Source organism: Petromyzon marinus, chromosome 77 (assembly GCF_048934315.1).
Source record: "Petromyzon marinus isolate PM22_M1 ecotype Great Lakes invasive population chromosome 77, UKy_Petmar_22M1.pri1.0, whole genome shotgun sequence".
In the NCBI taxonomy this organism is placed as follows: Eukaryota; Metazoa; Chordata; class Hyperoartia; order Petromyzontiformes; family Petromyzontidae; genus Petromyzon; species Petromyzon marinus.
Window position 1 is genome coordinate 3,057,172 of NC_133743.1, and position 18,342 is coordinate 3,075,513.

Below are 18,342 nucleotides of genomic sequence, written 5' to 3' on the forward strand. Positions count from 1 at the left end.
CCTTGCCCGCCGGAGGAGTTCACCGATGGGACCTTGCCCAGATCTTTCAAGGATTTGTGAGCTCCTCACACAATCCAGTCTGGTTAAACCCAGGATGGATCGTAGGCAGGCCAGCCTAAATGTTTCTAACCGGCAAAGATGTTCCATTAGGGGGGTCCACGTTTCGCAAGCGTAGAGAAGGGAGGGAATGACCGTGGCTGAGAAGACCTGAAGCTTAGTGCGGAGCGAAAGACCAGGTAGCTTCCACACAGCGTTACGCAACCGATGAAAATATTGCCGCTCGACTGATTCGGAGTGAGACTTCTGCTGTTAAACTGGAGCCGGTCATAAGCACACTGCCCGGGTATGGGAAACTCTCCACTCTCTCCACAACTGCCCCATCACCGATTGGGAGTTGTGGGGGTGGAGTGTCCGATGGTACAAAATACCCAGGTAGGTGCTTAGTTTTGGTGGGGCTGATGGTAAGGCCCCATCTCTTAGTAGCACGCTCCAGTCTCAGCAGCAGCGTCTCCAACTCCTCTTCTGAATGAGCGGCTATTACTAAATCATCGACATAATAACGTGGTTGACCAATAGGGAGCCATCCCTTGACCACACCCGGGCATCGATCAGCCTCCCATTATATATGTACCATATGGAGATTCCCCCGGTACAGCTATTGAAGGCTTCATGAACTACGTGGTCAAAATAGATGTTAAATAATGTGGGAGCCAGAGGACATCCCTGTCGCACCCCAAGGTGTACAGGGAATGGCTCTGAATCCCGGCCACGTAGTTTTACCCGGGCCCGCTCACCATCATGAAGGTCCTTAATGATCGTGAGCAGAGGGTCAGGTACTCCAAAAGCACGAAGAACAACCCAGAGCCCAGGCCTACTGATGGTGTCATAGGCCTTGACCAGGTCAATAAAGCAGAGATGTAGGTCTTGCTGGAATTCCCTACACCTCTGCTGTAGCAGACGGACAGAAAATATGGCATCCGTGCAGGACCGCCCTTTCCTGAAACCGCATTGGGGCTCCGTAAGCCTCTCCTCAGCGTGCCTGGCAAGGCGATGTTGAATAATCCTTGCCAGGACCTTTCCCGGCACACTGAGGAGTGAGATGCCCCTGCAGTTGTTACAGTCCGTGCGGTCCCCCTTCTTAAAGAGGGGGACCACCAGGGCATCCTTCCAATCCTGTGGAACCCGTCCAGTGGTCCAGACTGTTATGATGTCATGTAGGGCAGTCTGTGCACAAACGCCACCCTCCCTCAGCATTTCACTTGGGAGATCATCTCTGCCCGCTGCCTTTCCTGGTCTCAGACTCCGGATCGCCTTCAGTACTTCCTCAACAGATGGCACCTCAGCCAGCCACTCACAGGGGTGACTTCTTCCAATATTTGAGGCACCGCAGCCTCAGCAGGGTCATCCTCACTTTGTGCCACGATGTTTTCCTGGCTGAGGGATTTTCCCTCCTCCAGGACCTCACAGAAATGTTCAGCAAATCTGGAAACCTGCTCCTGGGGGTCGGAGATTGGATCACCGTTTTTTCCCCTAATTATGGTAATAGGTGTGGCGCTGCAGGTTACTGTTTTGATGGAGTTCAATAGAGATTTGTGATGGCGGGCCACTGAGGCAGACTCCATCTCCTCAGCAACCCGCGACCACCACCCATCCTTGCAGCGCCTCACGGCTCTCCGAACTTCCGAGCGAAGGCTGCGGTAAGCCTCCTCATTCTCTGATGTGGGATGCTGTAGCTGATGAGAGTGGGCCTGTCGCTTTTTCTCAACCATCCTGAACACCTCCTCTGTCAGTCAGGGTCTCTGGGGAGGTCTGGACCGCGTACCCAAAGCAGTCATTGCAGCTGCCTGAGTCACAGTCCTAAACCTCGCCCCTTTACCCTCGACATCAGGAGGAGTGGGGGACGATGCCAATCCCAGCCGCAGGCGATGATGAAATTCTCGCTCGCAACTTTCATCAGCTAGCTGACACCATGCCACTAAGGGGTTGAATGGGGTCCTGGGTGTACACCCACCACCGGAGTGGAAGAATGGCAGGCGCATCTTACAGATGACAAGTCGATGGTCAGTGGGCAGATCAGCTCCACGGTAGGTCCTGGTGTCAAGGACATGGGCTCGCATCCGCTGGTCCATCACTATGTAGTCCAGCAGATGTTCTTGCTTGGACCCGGCATGCATCCATGATGTTGTGTGGATGCGCCGATGCCGGAACAGCGTGTTGGTAATTACAAGCTCATGGGCTGCACAAAAATCTAGCAGCCTCCTACCGTTGTTATTGACCTGATCTGGCCCATGCCCTCCAATCACTCCAGACCAAGTGCCAGCATCATGACCAACTCGGGCATTGAAGTCACCCAACAAGATGACTCTATCCCGAGGGGCCACTTTAGCCAGCACCTGTGACGGGAGGTCATAGAAGGCATCTGACTCATCGGCTTTGCCTGCATCCCTCCACGGATGTTCGTCTTCGGTGGGGGCATAAGTAACCACGACCACCATTCCTCGCCTCCAGTTGATGGGAAGGCGAGCCCAAAGTAGCCTGGGGCTTGCAGCTTCCCACACCTCACCGCCACGCTCCCACGCCCCCTTATTCAGAAGAAGAGCCACACCCTGTTGTTGGGCAGTCTCCTGCCCCGGAGTGGAAGAATGTCAGGCGCATCTTACAGATGACTAGTCGATGGTCAGTGGGCAGATCAGCTCCACGGTAGGTCCTGGTGTCAAGGACATGGGCCCGCATCCACTGTTCCGTCACTACGTAGTCCAGCAGGTTGGCACAGTAGGGGGCACAGGTGGTGCATCAGCCACTCATCTCAGTCAGTCGACCCGTGCCACCTGCTGGGTCTGCCCCGTGACCTCCTGCCAGCGGGCGTTCGACACTTCACGTGGCCTCAAGGTGCACGTGGCCTGGCACAAGCGTCGTGGTGACGTCACCGCCACTTAGTGGCGAATGGCGGTTGTTGTTGTTGTGTGTATGTGTGTGTGTCTGTGTGTCTGTGGGGAGTGATAGTGTAGTAGTGGTTAGCGCTACGCTGCGCTATGAACCCGGCGACCCGGGTTCGATTCCCGCTCACGGCCAACACCGCCGGTGACGATTATCTGAACCGGTCCCGGGCCTCCCCTAGGTCGACTCGGCCTCAAATGAGTACCTGGTGTAGCGGTGTGTATAGTAAACATCGCCGCTAGGGAGACAAAGGCGGTCGGGCGTGGTAGCTGGCCACCCACCCCCTCGTGTACCGTTACCGGCTTTCATAGGTGCTCGCTAACAGCACTTGCCCCTACAGTCTGTTAAGGCTATATGGGGGATCTTTGTGCGCGCGTACATACCAGTGTCCATCACTTGAGTTGGTAGCGGTGACCCGTGCGGACACAGAGAGACACACAGACACAGAGACACACACACAGACACAGAGACACACACAGACACAGAGACACACACAGTCACAGAGAGACACACACAGACACAGAGAGACACACACACACAGACACACACAGACACACACAGACACACAGACACACACACAGACACACAGACACACAGAGACACAGAGAGACACACAGACACACAGACACACACACACACAGACACACACAGACACACACACAGACACACACACAGACACAGAGAGACACACACACAGACACACACAGACACACACAGACACACACACAGACACACAGACACACAGAGACACACAGACACACAGACAGACACACACACACACAGACACAGAGACACACACAGACACACACAGACACACACAGACACACAGACACACACACAGACACACAGAGACACACACACACACAGACACACAACGTTAGACATATCCACGTCAGGTGAAACTCAACGAGATTCATGCAGGAGGTCGTGGGTTCCATCCGGGACCCCCTGGCGATTCCTGCTGCCGCTTGGTGACCCAGGGATGTCGACTTCCTCGCCGCTTGAGCGAGTCAGCGGATATGGGGAATGCCAGATAAGCGGGCCAGCGGATATGGGGAATGCCAGATTAGCGGGTCGGCGGATATGGGGAATGCCTTTTTAGCGGGTCAGCGGATACGGGGAATTGGGTGGGCAGTGTGGGAGATGGCGGATGACGGGATAAGGGATGGTGGGTAACGGATAACGTGATAACGTGATAACGTGATGACGGATAACGTGATAACGTGATAACGTGATGACGGATAACGTGATAACGTGATGACGGATAACGTGATAACGTGATAACGTGATGATGGATAACGTGATAACGTGATAACGTGATGACGGATAACGTGATAACGTGATGACGGATAACGGATAACGTGATAACGGGATAACGAGATAACGTGATAACGTGATAACGAGATAACGTGATAACGTGATAACGTGACACCTTGACAACTTGATAACGTGATCACGTGATAACGTGATGACGTGATAACGAGATCACGTGATAACGTGATAACGTGATACCTTGTTGTGAGTCGCCCTCGGCCAGGAACTCGAGCATGGAGTTCATGGCCCCCATGTAGAAGATGAGTCTCAGCTGGGTGATGGACATGGTGGATAACGTGATAACGTGATAACGTGATAACGTGATCACGTGATAACGTGATAACGTGATAACGGGATAACGGGATAACGTGATAACGTGATAACGGGATAGCGTGATAGCGTGATAACGAGATCACGTGATAACGTGATAACGTGACAACGTGATAACGTGATAACGTGATCACGTGATCACGTGATACCTTGTTGTGAGTCGCCCTCGGCCAGGAACTCGAGCATGGAGTTCATGGCCCCCATGTAGAAGATGAGTCTCAGCTGGGTGATGGACATGGTGGATAACGTGATAACGTGATAACGTGATCACGTGATCACGTGATAACGTGATAACGGGATAACGGGATAACGTGATAACGTGATAACGGGATAGCGTGATAGCGTGATAACGAGATCACGTGATAACGTGATAACGTGACAACGTGATAACGTGATAACGTGATCACGTGATCACGTGATACCTTGTTGTGAGTCGCCCTCGGCCAGGAACTCGAGCATGGAGTTCATGGCCCCCATGTAGAAGATGAGTCTCAGCTGGGTGATGGACATGGTGGATAACGTGATAACGTGATAACGTGATCACGTGATAACGTGATAACGTGATAACGGGATAACGTGATAACGTGATAACGTGATAACGGGATAGCGTGATAGCGTGATAACGAGATCACGTGATAACGTGATAACGTGATAACGTGACAACGAGATAACGTGACAACGTGATCACGTGATACCTTGTTGTGAGTCGCCCTCGGCCAGGAACTCGAGCATGGAGTTCATGGCCCCCATGTAGAAGATGAGTCTCAGCTGGGTGATGGACATGGCGGCCAACGTGATAACGTGATAACGTGACACCTTGACAACGTGATAACGTGATAACGAGATAACGTGATCACGTGATCACGTGATCACGTGATACCTTGTTGTGAGTCGCCCTCGGCCAGGAACTCGAGCATGGAGTTCATGGCCCCCATGTAGAAGATGAGTCTCAGCTGGGTGATGGACATGGTGGCCAACGTGATAACGTGATAACGTGATAACGTGATCACGTGATCACGTGATCACGTGATCACGTGATACCTTGTTGTGAGTCGCCCTCGGCCAGGAACTCGAGCATGGAGTTCATGGCCCCCATGTAGAAGATGAGTCTCAGCTGGGTGATGGACATGGTGGCCAACGTGATAACGTGATAACGAGATAACGTGATAACGTGATAACGTGATAACGAGATAACGTGATAACGTGATCACGTGATACCTTGTTGCGAGTCGCCCTCGGCCAGGAACTCGAGCATGGAGTTCATGGCCCCCATGTAGAAGATGAGTCTCAGCTGGGTGATGGACATGGTGGCCAACGTGATCACGTGATAACGTGATAACGTGATCACGTGATCACGTGATACCTTGTTGTGAGTCGCCCTCGGCCAGGAACTCGAGCATGGAGTTCATGGCCCCCATGTAGAAGATGAGTCTCAGCTGGGTGATGGACATGGTGGCCAACGTGATAACGTGATAACGAGATAACGTGATAACGTGATAACGTGATAACGAGATAACGTGATAACGTGATCACGTGATACCTTGTTGCGAGTCGCCCTCGGCCAGGAACTCGAGCATGGAGTTCATGGCCCCCATGTAGAAGATGAGTCTCAGCTGGGTGATGGACATGGTGGCCAACGTGATCACGTGATAACGTGATAACGTGATCACGTGATCACGTGATACCTTGTTGTGAGTCGCCCTCGGCCAGGAACTCGAGCATGGAGTTCATGGCCCCCATGTAGAAGATGAGTCTCAGCTGGGTGATGGACATGGTGGCCAACGTGATCACGTGATAACGTGATAACGTGATCACGTGATCACGTGATACCTTGTTGTGAGTCGCCCTCGGCCAGGAACTCGAGCATGGAGTTCATGGCCCCCATGTAGAAGATGAGTCTCAGCTGGGTGATGGACATGGCGGCCAACGTGATAACGTGATAACGTGACACCTTGACAACGTGATAACGTGATAACGAGATAACGTGATCACGTGATCACGTGATCACGTGATACCTTGTTGTGAGTCGCCCTCGGCCAGGAACTCGAGCATGGAGTTCATGGCCCCCATGTAGAAGATGAGTCTCAGCTGGGTGATGGACATGGTGGCCAACGTGATAACGTGATAACGTGATAACGTGATCACGTGATCACGTGATCACGTGATCACGTGATACCTTGTTGTGAGTCGCCCTCGGCCAGGAACTCGAGCATGGAGTTCATGGCCCCCATGTAGAAGATGAGTCTCAGCTGGGTGATGGACATGGTGGCCAACGTGATAACGTGATAACGAGATAACGTGATAACGTGATAACGTGATAACGAGATAACGTGATAACGTGATCACGTGATACCTTGTTGCGAGTCGCCCTCGGCCAGGAACTCGAGCATGGAGTTCATGGCCCCCATGTAGAAGATGAGTCTCAGCTGGGTGATGGACATGGTGGCCAACGTGATCACGTGATAACGTGATAACGTGATCACGTGATCACGTGATACCTTGTTGTGAGTCGCCCTCGGCCAGGAACTCGAGCATGGAGTTCATGGCCCCCATGTAGAAGATGAGTCTCAGCTGGGTGATGGACATGGTGGCCAACGTGATCACGTGATAACGTGATAACGTGATCACGTGATCACGTGATACCTTGTTGTGAGTCGCCCTCGGCCAGGAACTCGAGCATGGAGTTCATGGCCCCCATGTAGAAGATGAGTCTCAGCTGGGTGATGGACATGGTGGCCAACGTGATAACGTGATAACGAGATAACGTGATCACGTGATAACGTGATACCTTGTTGTGAGTCGCCCTCGGCCAGGAACTCGAGCATGGAGTTCATGGCCCCCATGTAGAAGATGAGTCTCAGCTGGGTGATGGACATGGTGGACAACGTGATAACGTGATAACGTGATGACGTGACAACGTGATAACGTGATAACGTGACAACGTGATAACGAGATAACGTGATCACGTGATAACGTGATACCTTGTTGTGAGTCGCCCTCGGCCAGGAACTCGAGCATGGAGTTCATGGCCCCCATGTAGAAGATGAGTCTCAGCTGGGTGATGGACATGGTGGCCAACGTGATAACGTGATAACGTGATAACGTGATCACGTGATCACGTGATACCTTGTTGTGAGTCGCCCTCGGCCAGGAACTCGAGCATGGAGTTCATGGCCCCCATGTAGAAGATGAGTCTCAGCTGGGTGATGGACATGGTGGCCAACGTGATCACGTGAGAACGTGATAACGTGATCACGTGATGACGTGATACCTTGTTGTGAGTCGCCCTCGGCCAGGAACTCGAGCATGGAGTTCATGGCCCCCATGTAGAAGATGAGTCTCAGCTGGGTGATGGACATGGTGGCCAACGTGATAACGTGATAACGTGATCACGTGATACCTTGTTGTGAGTCGCCCTCGGCCAGGAACTCGAGCATGGAGTTCATGGCCCCCATGTAGAAGATGAGTCTCAGCTGGGTGATGGACATGGTGGCCAACGTGATAACGTGATAACGTGATCACGTGATCACGTGATACCTTGTTGTGAGTCGCCCTCGGCCAGGAACTCGAGCATGGAGTTCATGGCCCCCATGTAGAAGATGAGTCTCAGCTGGGTGATGGACATGGTGGCCAACGTGATCACGTGATAACGTGATAACGTGATCACGTGATCACGTGATACCTTGTTGTGAGTCGCCCTCGGCCAGGAACTCGAGCATGGAGTTCATGGCCCCCATGTAGAAGATGAGTCTCAGCTGGGTGATGGACATGGTGGCCAACGTGATAACGTGATAACGAGATAACGAGATAACGTGATCACGTGATAACGTGATACCTTGTTGCGAGTCGCCCTCGGCCAGGAACTCGAGCATGGAGTTCATGGCCCCCATGTAGAAGATGAGTCTCAGCTGGGTGATGGACATGGTGGCCAACGTGATAACGTGATAACGTGATAACGTGATAACGTGATCACGTGATCACGTGATACCTTGTTGTGAGTCGCCCTCGGCCAGGAACTCGAGCATGGAGTTCATGGCCCCCATGTAGAAGATGAGTCTCAGCTGGGTGATGGACATGGTGGCCAACGTGATAACGTGATAACGTGATGACGTGACAACGTGATAACGTGATAACGTGATACCTTGTTGCGAGTCGCCCTCGGCCAGGAACTCGAGCATGGAGTTCATGGCCCCCATGTAGAAGATGAGTCTCAGCTGGGTGATGGACATGGTGGCCAACGTGATAACGTGATAACGTGATGACGTGATAACGTGATAACGTGATACCTTGTTGTGAGTCGCCCTCGGCCAGGAACTCGAGCATGGAGTTCATGGCCCCCATGTAGAAGATGAGTCTCAGCTGGGTGATGGACATGGTGGCCAACGTGATAACGTGATAACGTGATAACGTGATCACGTGATCACGTGATACCTTGTTGTGAGTCGCCCTCGGCCAGGAACTCGAGCATGGAGTTCATGGCCCCCATGTAGAAGATGAGTCTCAGCTGGGTGATGGACATGGTGGCCAACGTGATCACGTGATAACGTGATAACGTGATCACGTGATCACGTGATACCTTGTTGTGAGTCGCCCTCGGCCAGGAACTCGAGCATGGAGTTCATGGCCCCCATGTAGAAGATGAGTCTCAGCTGGGTGATGGACATGGTGGCCAACGTGATAACGTGATAACGTGATAACGTGATCACGTGATCACGTGATACCTTGTTGTGAGTCGCCCTCAGCCAGGAACTCGAGCATGGAGTTCATGGCCCCCATGTAGAAGATGAGTCTCAGCTGGGTGATGGACATGGTGGCCAACGTGACAACGTGATAACGTGATGACGTGACAACGTGATCACGTGATCACGTGATACCTTGTTGCGAGTCGCCCTCGGCCAGGAACTCGAGCATGGAGTTCATGGCCCCCATGTAGAAGATGAGTCTCAGCTGGGTGATGGACATGGTGGCCAACGTGATAACGTGATAACGTGATGACGTGATAACGTGATAACGTGATAACGTGATAACGTGATACCTTGTTGTGAGTCGCCCTCGGCCAGGAACTCGAGCATGGAGTTCATGGCCCCCATGTAGAAGATAAGTCTCAGCTGGGTGATGGACATGGTGGCCAACGTGATAACGTGATAACGTGATAACGTGATCACGTGATCACGTGATACCTTGTTGTGAGTCGCCCTCGGCCAGGAACTCGAGCATGGAGTTCATGGCCCCCATGTAGAAGATGAGTCTCAGCTGGGTGATGGACATGGTGGACAACGTGATAACGTGATAACGTGATAACGTGATAACGTGATAACGTGATCACGTGATCACGTGATCACGTGATACCTTGTTGTGAGTCGCCCTCGGCCAGGAACTCGAGCATGGAGTTCATGGCCCCCATGTAGAAGATGAGTCTCAGCTGGGTGATGGACATGGTGGCCAACGTGATAACGTGATAACGTGATAACGTGATAACGTGATGACGTGATACCTTGTTGTGAGTCGCCCTCGGCCAGGAACTCGAGCATGGAGTTCATGGCCCCCATGTAGAAGATGAGTCTCAGCTGGGTGATGGACATGGTGGCCAACGTGATAACGTGATAACGTGATAACGTGATAACGTGATGACGTGATACCTTGTTGTGAGTCGCCCTCGGCCAGGAACTCGAGCATGGAGTTCATGGCCCCCATGTAGAAGATGAGTCTCAGCTGGGTGATGGACATGGTGGCCAACGTGATAACGTGATAACGTGATAACGTGATAACGTGATCACGTGATACCTTGTTGTGAGTCGCCCTCGGCCAGGAACTCGAGCATGGAGTTCATGGCCCCCATGTAGAAGATGAGTCTCAGCTGGGTGATGGACATGGTGGCCAACGTGATCACGTGATAACGTGATGACGTGATCACGTGATCACGTGATACCTTGTTGTGAGTCGCCCTCGGCCAGGAACTCGAGCATGGAGTTCATGGCCCCCATGTAGAAGATGAGTCTCAGCTGGGTGATGGACATGGTGGCCAACGTGATCACGTGATAACGTGATGACGTGATCACGTGATCACGTGATACCTTGTTGTGAGTCGCCCTCGGCCAGGAACTCGAGCATGGAGTTCATGGCCCCCATGTAGAAGATGAGTCTCAGCTGGGTGATGGACATGGTGGACAACGTGATAACGTGATAACGTGATAACGTGATAACGTGATCACGTGATCACGTGATACCTTGTTGTGAGTCGCCCTCGGCCAGGAACTCGAGCATGGAGTTCATGGCCCCCATGTAGAAGATGAGTCTCAGCTGGGTGATGGACATGGTGGCCAACGTGATAACGTGATAACGTGATAACGTGATAACGTGATGACGTGATACCTTGTTGTGAGTCGCCCTCGGCCAGGAACTCGAGCATGGAGTTCATGGCCCCCATGTAGAAGATGAGTCTCAGCTGGGTGATGGACATGGTGGCCAACGTGATAACGTGATAACGTGATAACGTGATAACGTGATGACGTGATACCTTGTTGTGAGTCGCCCTCGGCCAGGAACTCGAGCATGGAGTTCATGGCCCCCATGTAGAAGATGAGTCTCAGCTGGGTGATGGACATGGTGGCCAACGTGATAACGTGATAACGTGATAACGAGATAACGTGATAACGTGATAACGTGATACCTTGTTGTGAGTCGCCCTCGGCCAGGAACTCGAGCATGGAGTTCATGGCCCCCATGTAGAAGATGAGTCTCAGCTGGGTGATGGACATGGTGGCCAACGTGATCACGTGATAACGTGACAACGTGATAACGTGACAACGTGACAACGTGATAACGTGATAACGAGATAACGGGATCACGTGATCACGTGATACCTTGTTGTGAGTCGCCCTCGGCCAGGAACTCGAGCATGGAGTTCATGGCCCCCATGTAGAAGATGAGTCTCAGCTGGGTGATGGACATGGTGGCCAACGTGATCACGTGATAACGAGATAACGTGATCACGTGATAACGTGATACCTTGTTGTGAGTCGCCCTCGGCCAGGAACTCGAGCATGGAGTTCATGGCCCCCATGTAGAAGATGAGTCTCAGCTGGGTGATGGACATGGTGGCCAACGTGATAACGTGATAACGTGATAACGTGATAACGTGATCACGTGATAACGTGATACCTTGTTGTGAGTCGCCCTCGGCCAGGAACTCGAGCATGGAGTTCATGGCCCCCATGTAGAAGATGAGTCTCAGCTGGGTGATGGACATGGTGGCCAACGTGATAACGTGATAACGAGATAACGTGATCACGTGATAACGTGATACCTTGTTGTGAGTCGCCCTCGGCCAGGAACTCGAGCATGGAGTTCATGGCCCCCATGTAGAAGATGAGTCTCAGCTGGGTGATGGACATGGTGGCCAACGTGATAACGTGATAACGAGATAACGTGATCACGTGATAACGTGATACCTTGTTGTGAGTCGCCCTCGGCCAGGAACTCGAGCATGGAGTTCATGGCCCCCATGTAGAAGATGAGTCTCAGCTGGGTGATGGACATGGTGGATAACGTGATAACGTGATAACGTGATAACGTGATCACGTGATCACGTGATACCTTGTTGTGAGTCGCCCTCGGCCAGGAACTCGAGCATGGAGTTCATGGCCCCCATGTAGAAGATGAGTCTCAGCTGGGTGATGGACATGGTGGCCAACGTGATCACGTGATAACGTGATCACGTGATCACGTTATCACGTGATACCTTGTTGTGAGTCGCCCTCGGCCAGGAACTCGAGCATGGAGTTCATGGCCCCCATGTAGAAGATGAGTCTCAGCTGGGTGATGGACATGGTGGCCAACGTGATAACGTGATAACGTGATGACGTGACAACGTGATAACGTGATCACGTGATACCTTGTTGTGAGTCGCCCTCGGCCAGGAACTCGAGCATGGAGTTCATGGCCCCCATGTAGAAGATGAGTCTCAGCTGGGTGATGGACATGGTGGCCAACGTGATAACGTGATAACGTGATAACGTGATCACGTGATAACGTGATACCTTGTTGCGAGTCGCCCTCGGCCAGGAACTCGAGCATGGAGTTCATGGCCCCCATGTAGAAGATGAGTCTCAGCTGGGTGATGGACATGGTGGACAACGTGATAACGTGATAACGTGATAACGTGATCACGTGATACCTTGTTGCGAGTCGCCCTCGGCCAGGAACTCGAGCATGGAGTTCATGGCCCCCATGTAGAAGATGAGTCTCAGCTGGGTGATGGACATGGTGGCCAACGTGATAACGTGATAACGTGATCACGTGATACCTTGTTGCGAGTCGCCCTCGGCCAGGAACTCGAGCATGGAGTTCATGGCCCCCATGTAGAAGATGAGTCTCAGCTGGGTGATGGACATGGTGGCCAACGTGATAACGTGATAACGTGATAACGTGATAACGTGACAACGTGATAACGTGATAACGAGATAACGTGATCACGTGATCACGTGATACCTTGTTGTGAGTCGCCCTCGGCCAGGAACTCGAGCATGGAGTTCATGGCCCCCATGTAGAAGATGAGTCTCAGCTGGGTGATGGACATGGTGGCCAACGTGATAACGTGATAACGTGATGACGTGATCACGTGATCACGTGATACCTTGTTGTGAGTCGCCCTCGGCCAGGAACTCGAGCATGGAGTTCATGGCCCCCATGTAGAAGATGAGTCTCAGCTGGGTGATGGACATGGTGGACAACGTGATAACGTGATAACGTGATCACGTGATGACGTGATACCTTGTTGTGAGTCGCCCTCGGCCAGGAACTCGAGCATGGAGTTCATGGCCCCCATGTAGAAGATGAGTCTCAGCTGGGTGATGGACATGGTGGCCAACGTGACAACGTGATAACGTGATAACGTGATCACGTGATACCTTGTTGTGAGTCGCCCTCGGCCAGGAACTCGAGCATGGAGTTCATGGCCCCCATGTAGAAGATGAGTCTCAGCTGGGTGATGGACATGGTGGACAACGTGACAACGTGATAACGTGATAACGTGATGACGTGACAACGTGATAACGGGATCACGTGATAACGTGATACCTTGTTGTGAGTCGCCCTCGGCCAGGAACTCGAGCATGGAGTTCATGGCCCCCATGTAGAAGATGAGTCTCAGCTGGGTGATGGACATGGTGGCCAACGTGATAACGTGATGACGAGATAACATGATCACGTGATAACGTGATACCTTGTTGTGAGTCGCCCTCGGCCAGGAACTCGAGCATGGAGTTCATGGCCCCCATGTAGAAGATGAGTCTCAGCTGGGTGATGGACATGGTGGCCAACGTGATAACGTGATAACGTGATGACGTGATAACGTGATAACGTGATACCTTGTTGTGAGTCGCCCTCGGCCAGGAACTCGAGCATGGAGTTCATGGCCCCCATGTAGAAGATGAGTCTCAGCTGGGTGATGGACATGGTGGCCAACGTGATCACGTGATAACGTCATAACGTGATAACGTGATGACGTGACAACGTCATAACGTGATAACGTGATGACGTGACAACGTGATAACGTGATAACGTGATGACGTGACAACGTGATAACGGGATCACGTGATCACGTGATACCTTGTTGTGAGTCGCCCTCGGCCAGGAACTCGAGCATGGAGTTCATGGCCCCCATGTAGAAGATGAGTCTCAGCTGGGTGATGGACATGGTGGACAACGTGATAACGTGATAACGAGATAACGTGATCACGTGATAACGTGATACCTTGTTGCGAGTCGCCCTCGGCCAGGAACTCGAGCATGGAGTTCATGGCCCCCATGTAGAAGATGAGTCTCAGCTGGGTGATGGACATGGTGGCCAACGAGATAACGTGATAACGTGATAACGTGATCACGTGATACCTTGTTGCGAGTCGCCCTCGGCCAGGAACTCGAGCATGGAGTTCATGGCCCCCATGTAGAAGATGAGTCTCAGCTGGGTGATGGACATGGTGGCCAACGTGACAACGTGATAACGTGATAACGTGATGACGTGATAACGAGATAACGTGATACCTTGTTGTGAGTCGCCCTCGGCCAGGAACTCGAGCATGGAGTTCATGGCCCCCATGTAGAAGATGAGTCTCAGCTGGGTGATGGACATGGTGGCCAACGTGATAACGTGATAACGTGATAACGTGATAACGTGATAACGTGATCACGTGATCACGTGATACCTTGTTGCGAGTCGCCCTCGGCCAGGAACTCGAGCATGGAGTTCATGGCCCCCATGTAGAAGATGAGTCTCAGCTGGGTGATGGACATGGTGGCCAACGTGATAACGTGATAACGTGATAACGTGATAACGTAATCACGTGATACCTTGTTGTGAGTCGCCCTCGGCCAGGAACTCGAGCATGGAGTTCATGGCCCCCATGTAGAAGATGAGTCTCAGCTGGGTGATGGACATGGTGGCCAACGTGATAACGTGATAACGTGATAACGTGATAACGTGATAACGTGATCACGTGATCACGTGATACCTTGTTGCGAGTCGCCCTCGGCCAGGAACTCGAGCATGGAGTTCATGGCCCCCATGTAGAAGATGAGTCTCAGCTGGGTGATGGACATGGTGGCCAACGTGATAACGTGATAACGTGATAACGTGATAACGTGATAACGTAATCACGTGATACCTTGTTGTGAGTCGCCCTCGGCCAGGAACTCGAGCATGGAGTTCATGGCCCCCATGTAGAAGATGAGTCTCAGCTGGGTGATGGACATGGTGGCCAACGTGATAACGTGATAACGTGATAACGTGATACCTTGTTGTGAGTCGCCCTCGGCCAGGAACTCGAGCATGGAGTTCATGGCCCCCATGTAGAAGATGAGTCTCAGCTGGGTGATGGACATGGTGGCCAACGTGATCACGTGATAACGTGATAACGTGATAACGGATAACGTGATACCTTGTTGTGAGTCGCCCTCGGCCAGGAACTCGAGCATGGAGTTCATGGCCCCCATGTAGAAGATGAGTCTCAGCTGGGTGATGGACATGGTGGACAACGTGATAACGTGATCACGTGATCACGTGATACCTTGTTGTGAGTCGCCCTCGGCCAGGAACTCGAGCATGGAGTTCATGGCCCCCATGTAGAAGATGAGTCTCAGCTGGGTGATGGACATGGTGGCCAACGTGATAACGTGATAACGTGATAACGAGATAACGTGATCACGTGATCACGTGATACCTTGTTGTGAGTCGCCCTCGGCCAGGAACTCGAGCATGGAGTTCATGGCCCCCATGTAGAAGATGAGTCTCAGCTGGGTGATGGACATGGTGGCCAACGTGATAACGTGATCACGTGATAACGTGATAACGAGATAACGTGATCACGTGATACCTTGTTGTGAGTCGCCCTCGGCCAGGAACTCGAGCATGGAGTTCATGGCCCCCATGTAGAAGATGAGTCTCAGCTGGGTGATGGACATGGTGGCCAACGTGATAGCGTGATAACGAGATAACGTGATCACGTGATCACGTGATACCTTGTTGTGAGTCGCCCTCGGCCAGGAACTCGAGCATGGAGTTCATGGCCCCCATGTAGAAGATGAGTCTCAGCTGGGTGATGGACATGGTGGCCAACGTGACAACGTGATAACGTGATAACGTGATGACGTGACAACGAGATAACGTGATCACGTGATCACGTGATACCTTGTTGCGAGTCGCCCTCGGCCAGGAACTCGAGCATGGAGTTCATGGCCCCCATGTAGAAGATGAGTCTCAGCTGGGTGATGGACATGGTGGCCAACGTGATAACGTGATAACGTGATCACGTGATCACGTGATACCTTGTTGTGAGTCGCCCTCGGCCAGGAACTCGAGCATGGAGTTCATGGCCCCCATGTAGAAGATGAGTCTCAGCTGGGTGATGGACATGGTGGCCAACGTGACAACGTGATCACGTGATACCTTGTTGTGAGTCGCCCTCGGCCAGGAACTCGAGCATGGAGTTCATGGCCCCCATGTAGAAGATGAGTCTCAGCTGGGTGATGGACATGGTGGACAACGTGATAACGTGATCACGTGATCACGTGATACCTTGTTGTGAGTCGCCCTCGGCCAGGAACTCGAGCATGGAGTTCATGGCCCCCATGTAGAAGATGAGTCTCAGCTGGGTGATGGACATGGTGGCCAACGTGATAACGTGATAACGTGATCACGTGATACCTTGTTGTGAGTCGCCCTCGGCCAGGAACTCGAGCATGGAGTTCATGGCCCCCATCTAGAAGATGAGTCTCAGCTGGGTGATGGACATGGTGGACAACGTGATAACGTGATAACGTGATAACGTGATCACGTGATACCTTGTTGCGAGTCGCCCTCGGCCAGGAACTCGAGCATGGAGTTCATGGCCCCCATGTAGAAGATGAGTCTCAGCTGGGTGATGGACATGGTGGACAACGTGATAACGTGATCACGTGATCACGTGATACCTTGTTGTGAGTCGCCCTCGGCCAGGAACTCGAGCATGGAGTTCATGGCCCCCATGTAGAAGATGAGTCTCAGCTGGGTGATGGACATGGTGGCCAACGTGATAGCGTGATAACGTGATGACGTGATAACGTGATAACGTGATACCTTGTTGTGAGTCGCCCTCGGCCAGGAACTCGAGCATGGAGTTCATGGCCCCCATGTAGAAGATGAGTCTCAGCTGGGTGATGGACATGGTGGCCAACGTGATAACGTGATAACGTGATACCTTGTTGTGAGTCGCCCTCGGCCAGGAACTCGAGCATGGAGTTCATGGCCCCCATGTAGAAGATGAGTCTCAGCTGGGTGATGGACATGGTGGCCAACGTGATAACGTGATAACGAGATAACGTGATACCTTGTTGTGAGTCGCCCTCGGCCAGGAACTCGAGCATGGAGTTCATGGCCCCCATGTAGAAGATGAGTCTCAGCTGGGTGATGGACATGGTGGATAACGTGATAACGTGATAACGTGATAACGTGATAACGAGATAACGTGATAACGTGATAACGTGATACCTTGTTGTGAGTCGCCCTCGGCCAGGAACTCGAGCATGGAGTTCATGGCCCCCATGTAGAAGATGAGTCTCAGCTGGGTGATGGACATGGTGGCCAACGTGATAACGTGATAACGAGATAACGTGATAACGAGATAACGTGATAACGTGATACCTTGTTGTGAGTCGCCCTCGGCCAGGAACTCGAGCATGGAGTTCATGGCCCCCATGTAGAAGATGAGTCTCAGCTGGGTGATGGACATGGTGGCCAACGTGATAACGTGATAACGAGATAACGAGATAACGTGATAACGTGATAACGTGATACCTTGTTGTGAGTCGCCCTCGGCCAGGAACTCGAGCATGGAGTTCATGGCCCCCATGTAGAAGATGAGTCTCAGCTGGGTGATGGACATGGTGGCCAACGTGATAACGTGATAACGAGATAACGTGATAACGAGATAACGTGATAACGTGATACCTTGTTGTGAGTCGCCCTCGGCCAGGAACTCGAGCATGGAGTTCATGGCCCCCATGTAGAAGATGAGTCTCAGCTGGGTGATGGACATGGTGGCCAACGTGATAACGTGATAACGAGATAACGAGATAACGTGATCACGTGATCACGTGATACCTTGTTGCGAGTCGCCCTCGGCCAGGAACTCGAGCATGGAGTTCATGGCCCCCATGTAGAAGATGAGTCTCAGCTGGGTGATGGACATGGTGGCCAACGTGATAACGTGATAACGAGATAACGTG

At 52.3% G+C, this 18,342-nt stretch overlaps 1 protein-coding gene across 1 annotated transcript in view; it reads right to left on the reverse strand.

Moving 5' to 3' along the window:
* The window catches only part of LOC116957577 (large neutral amino acids transporter small subunit 4-like), a 53,352-nt gene that overhangs the window by 18,761 nt on the left and 16,249 nt on the right, over window positions 1-18,342 (reverse strand). The window contains exon 6 of the mRNA XM_076056686.1: window positions 3,321-3,332. Coding sequence (XP_075912801.1) covers window positions 3,321-3,332 — 12 coding nt within the window. The remainder of the gene's footprint in view (window positions 1-3,320; window positions 3,333-18,342) is intronic.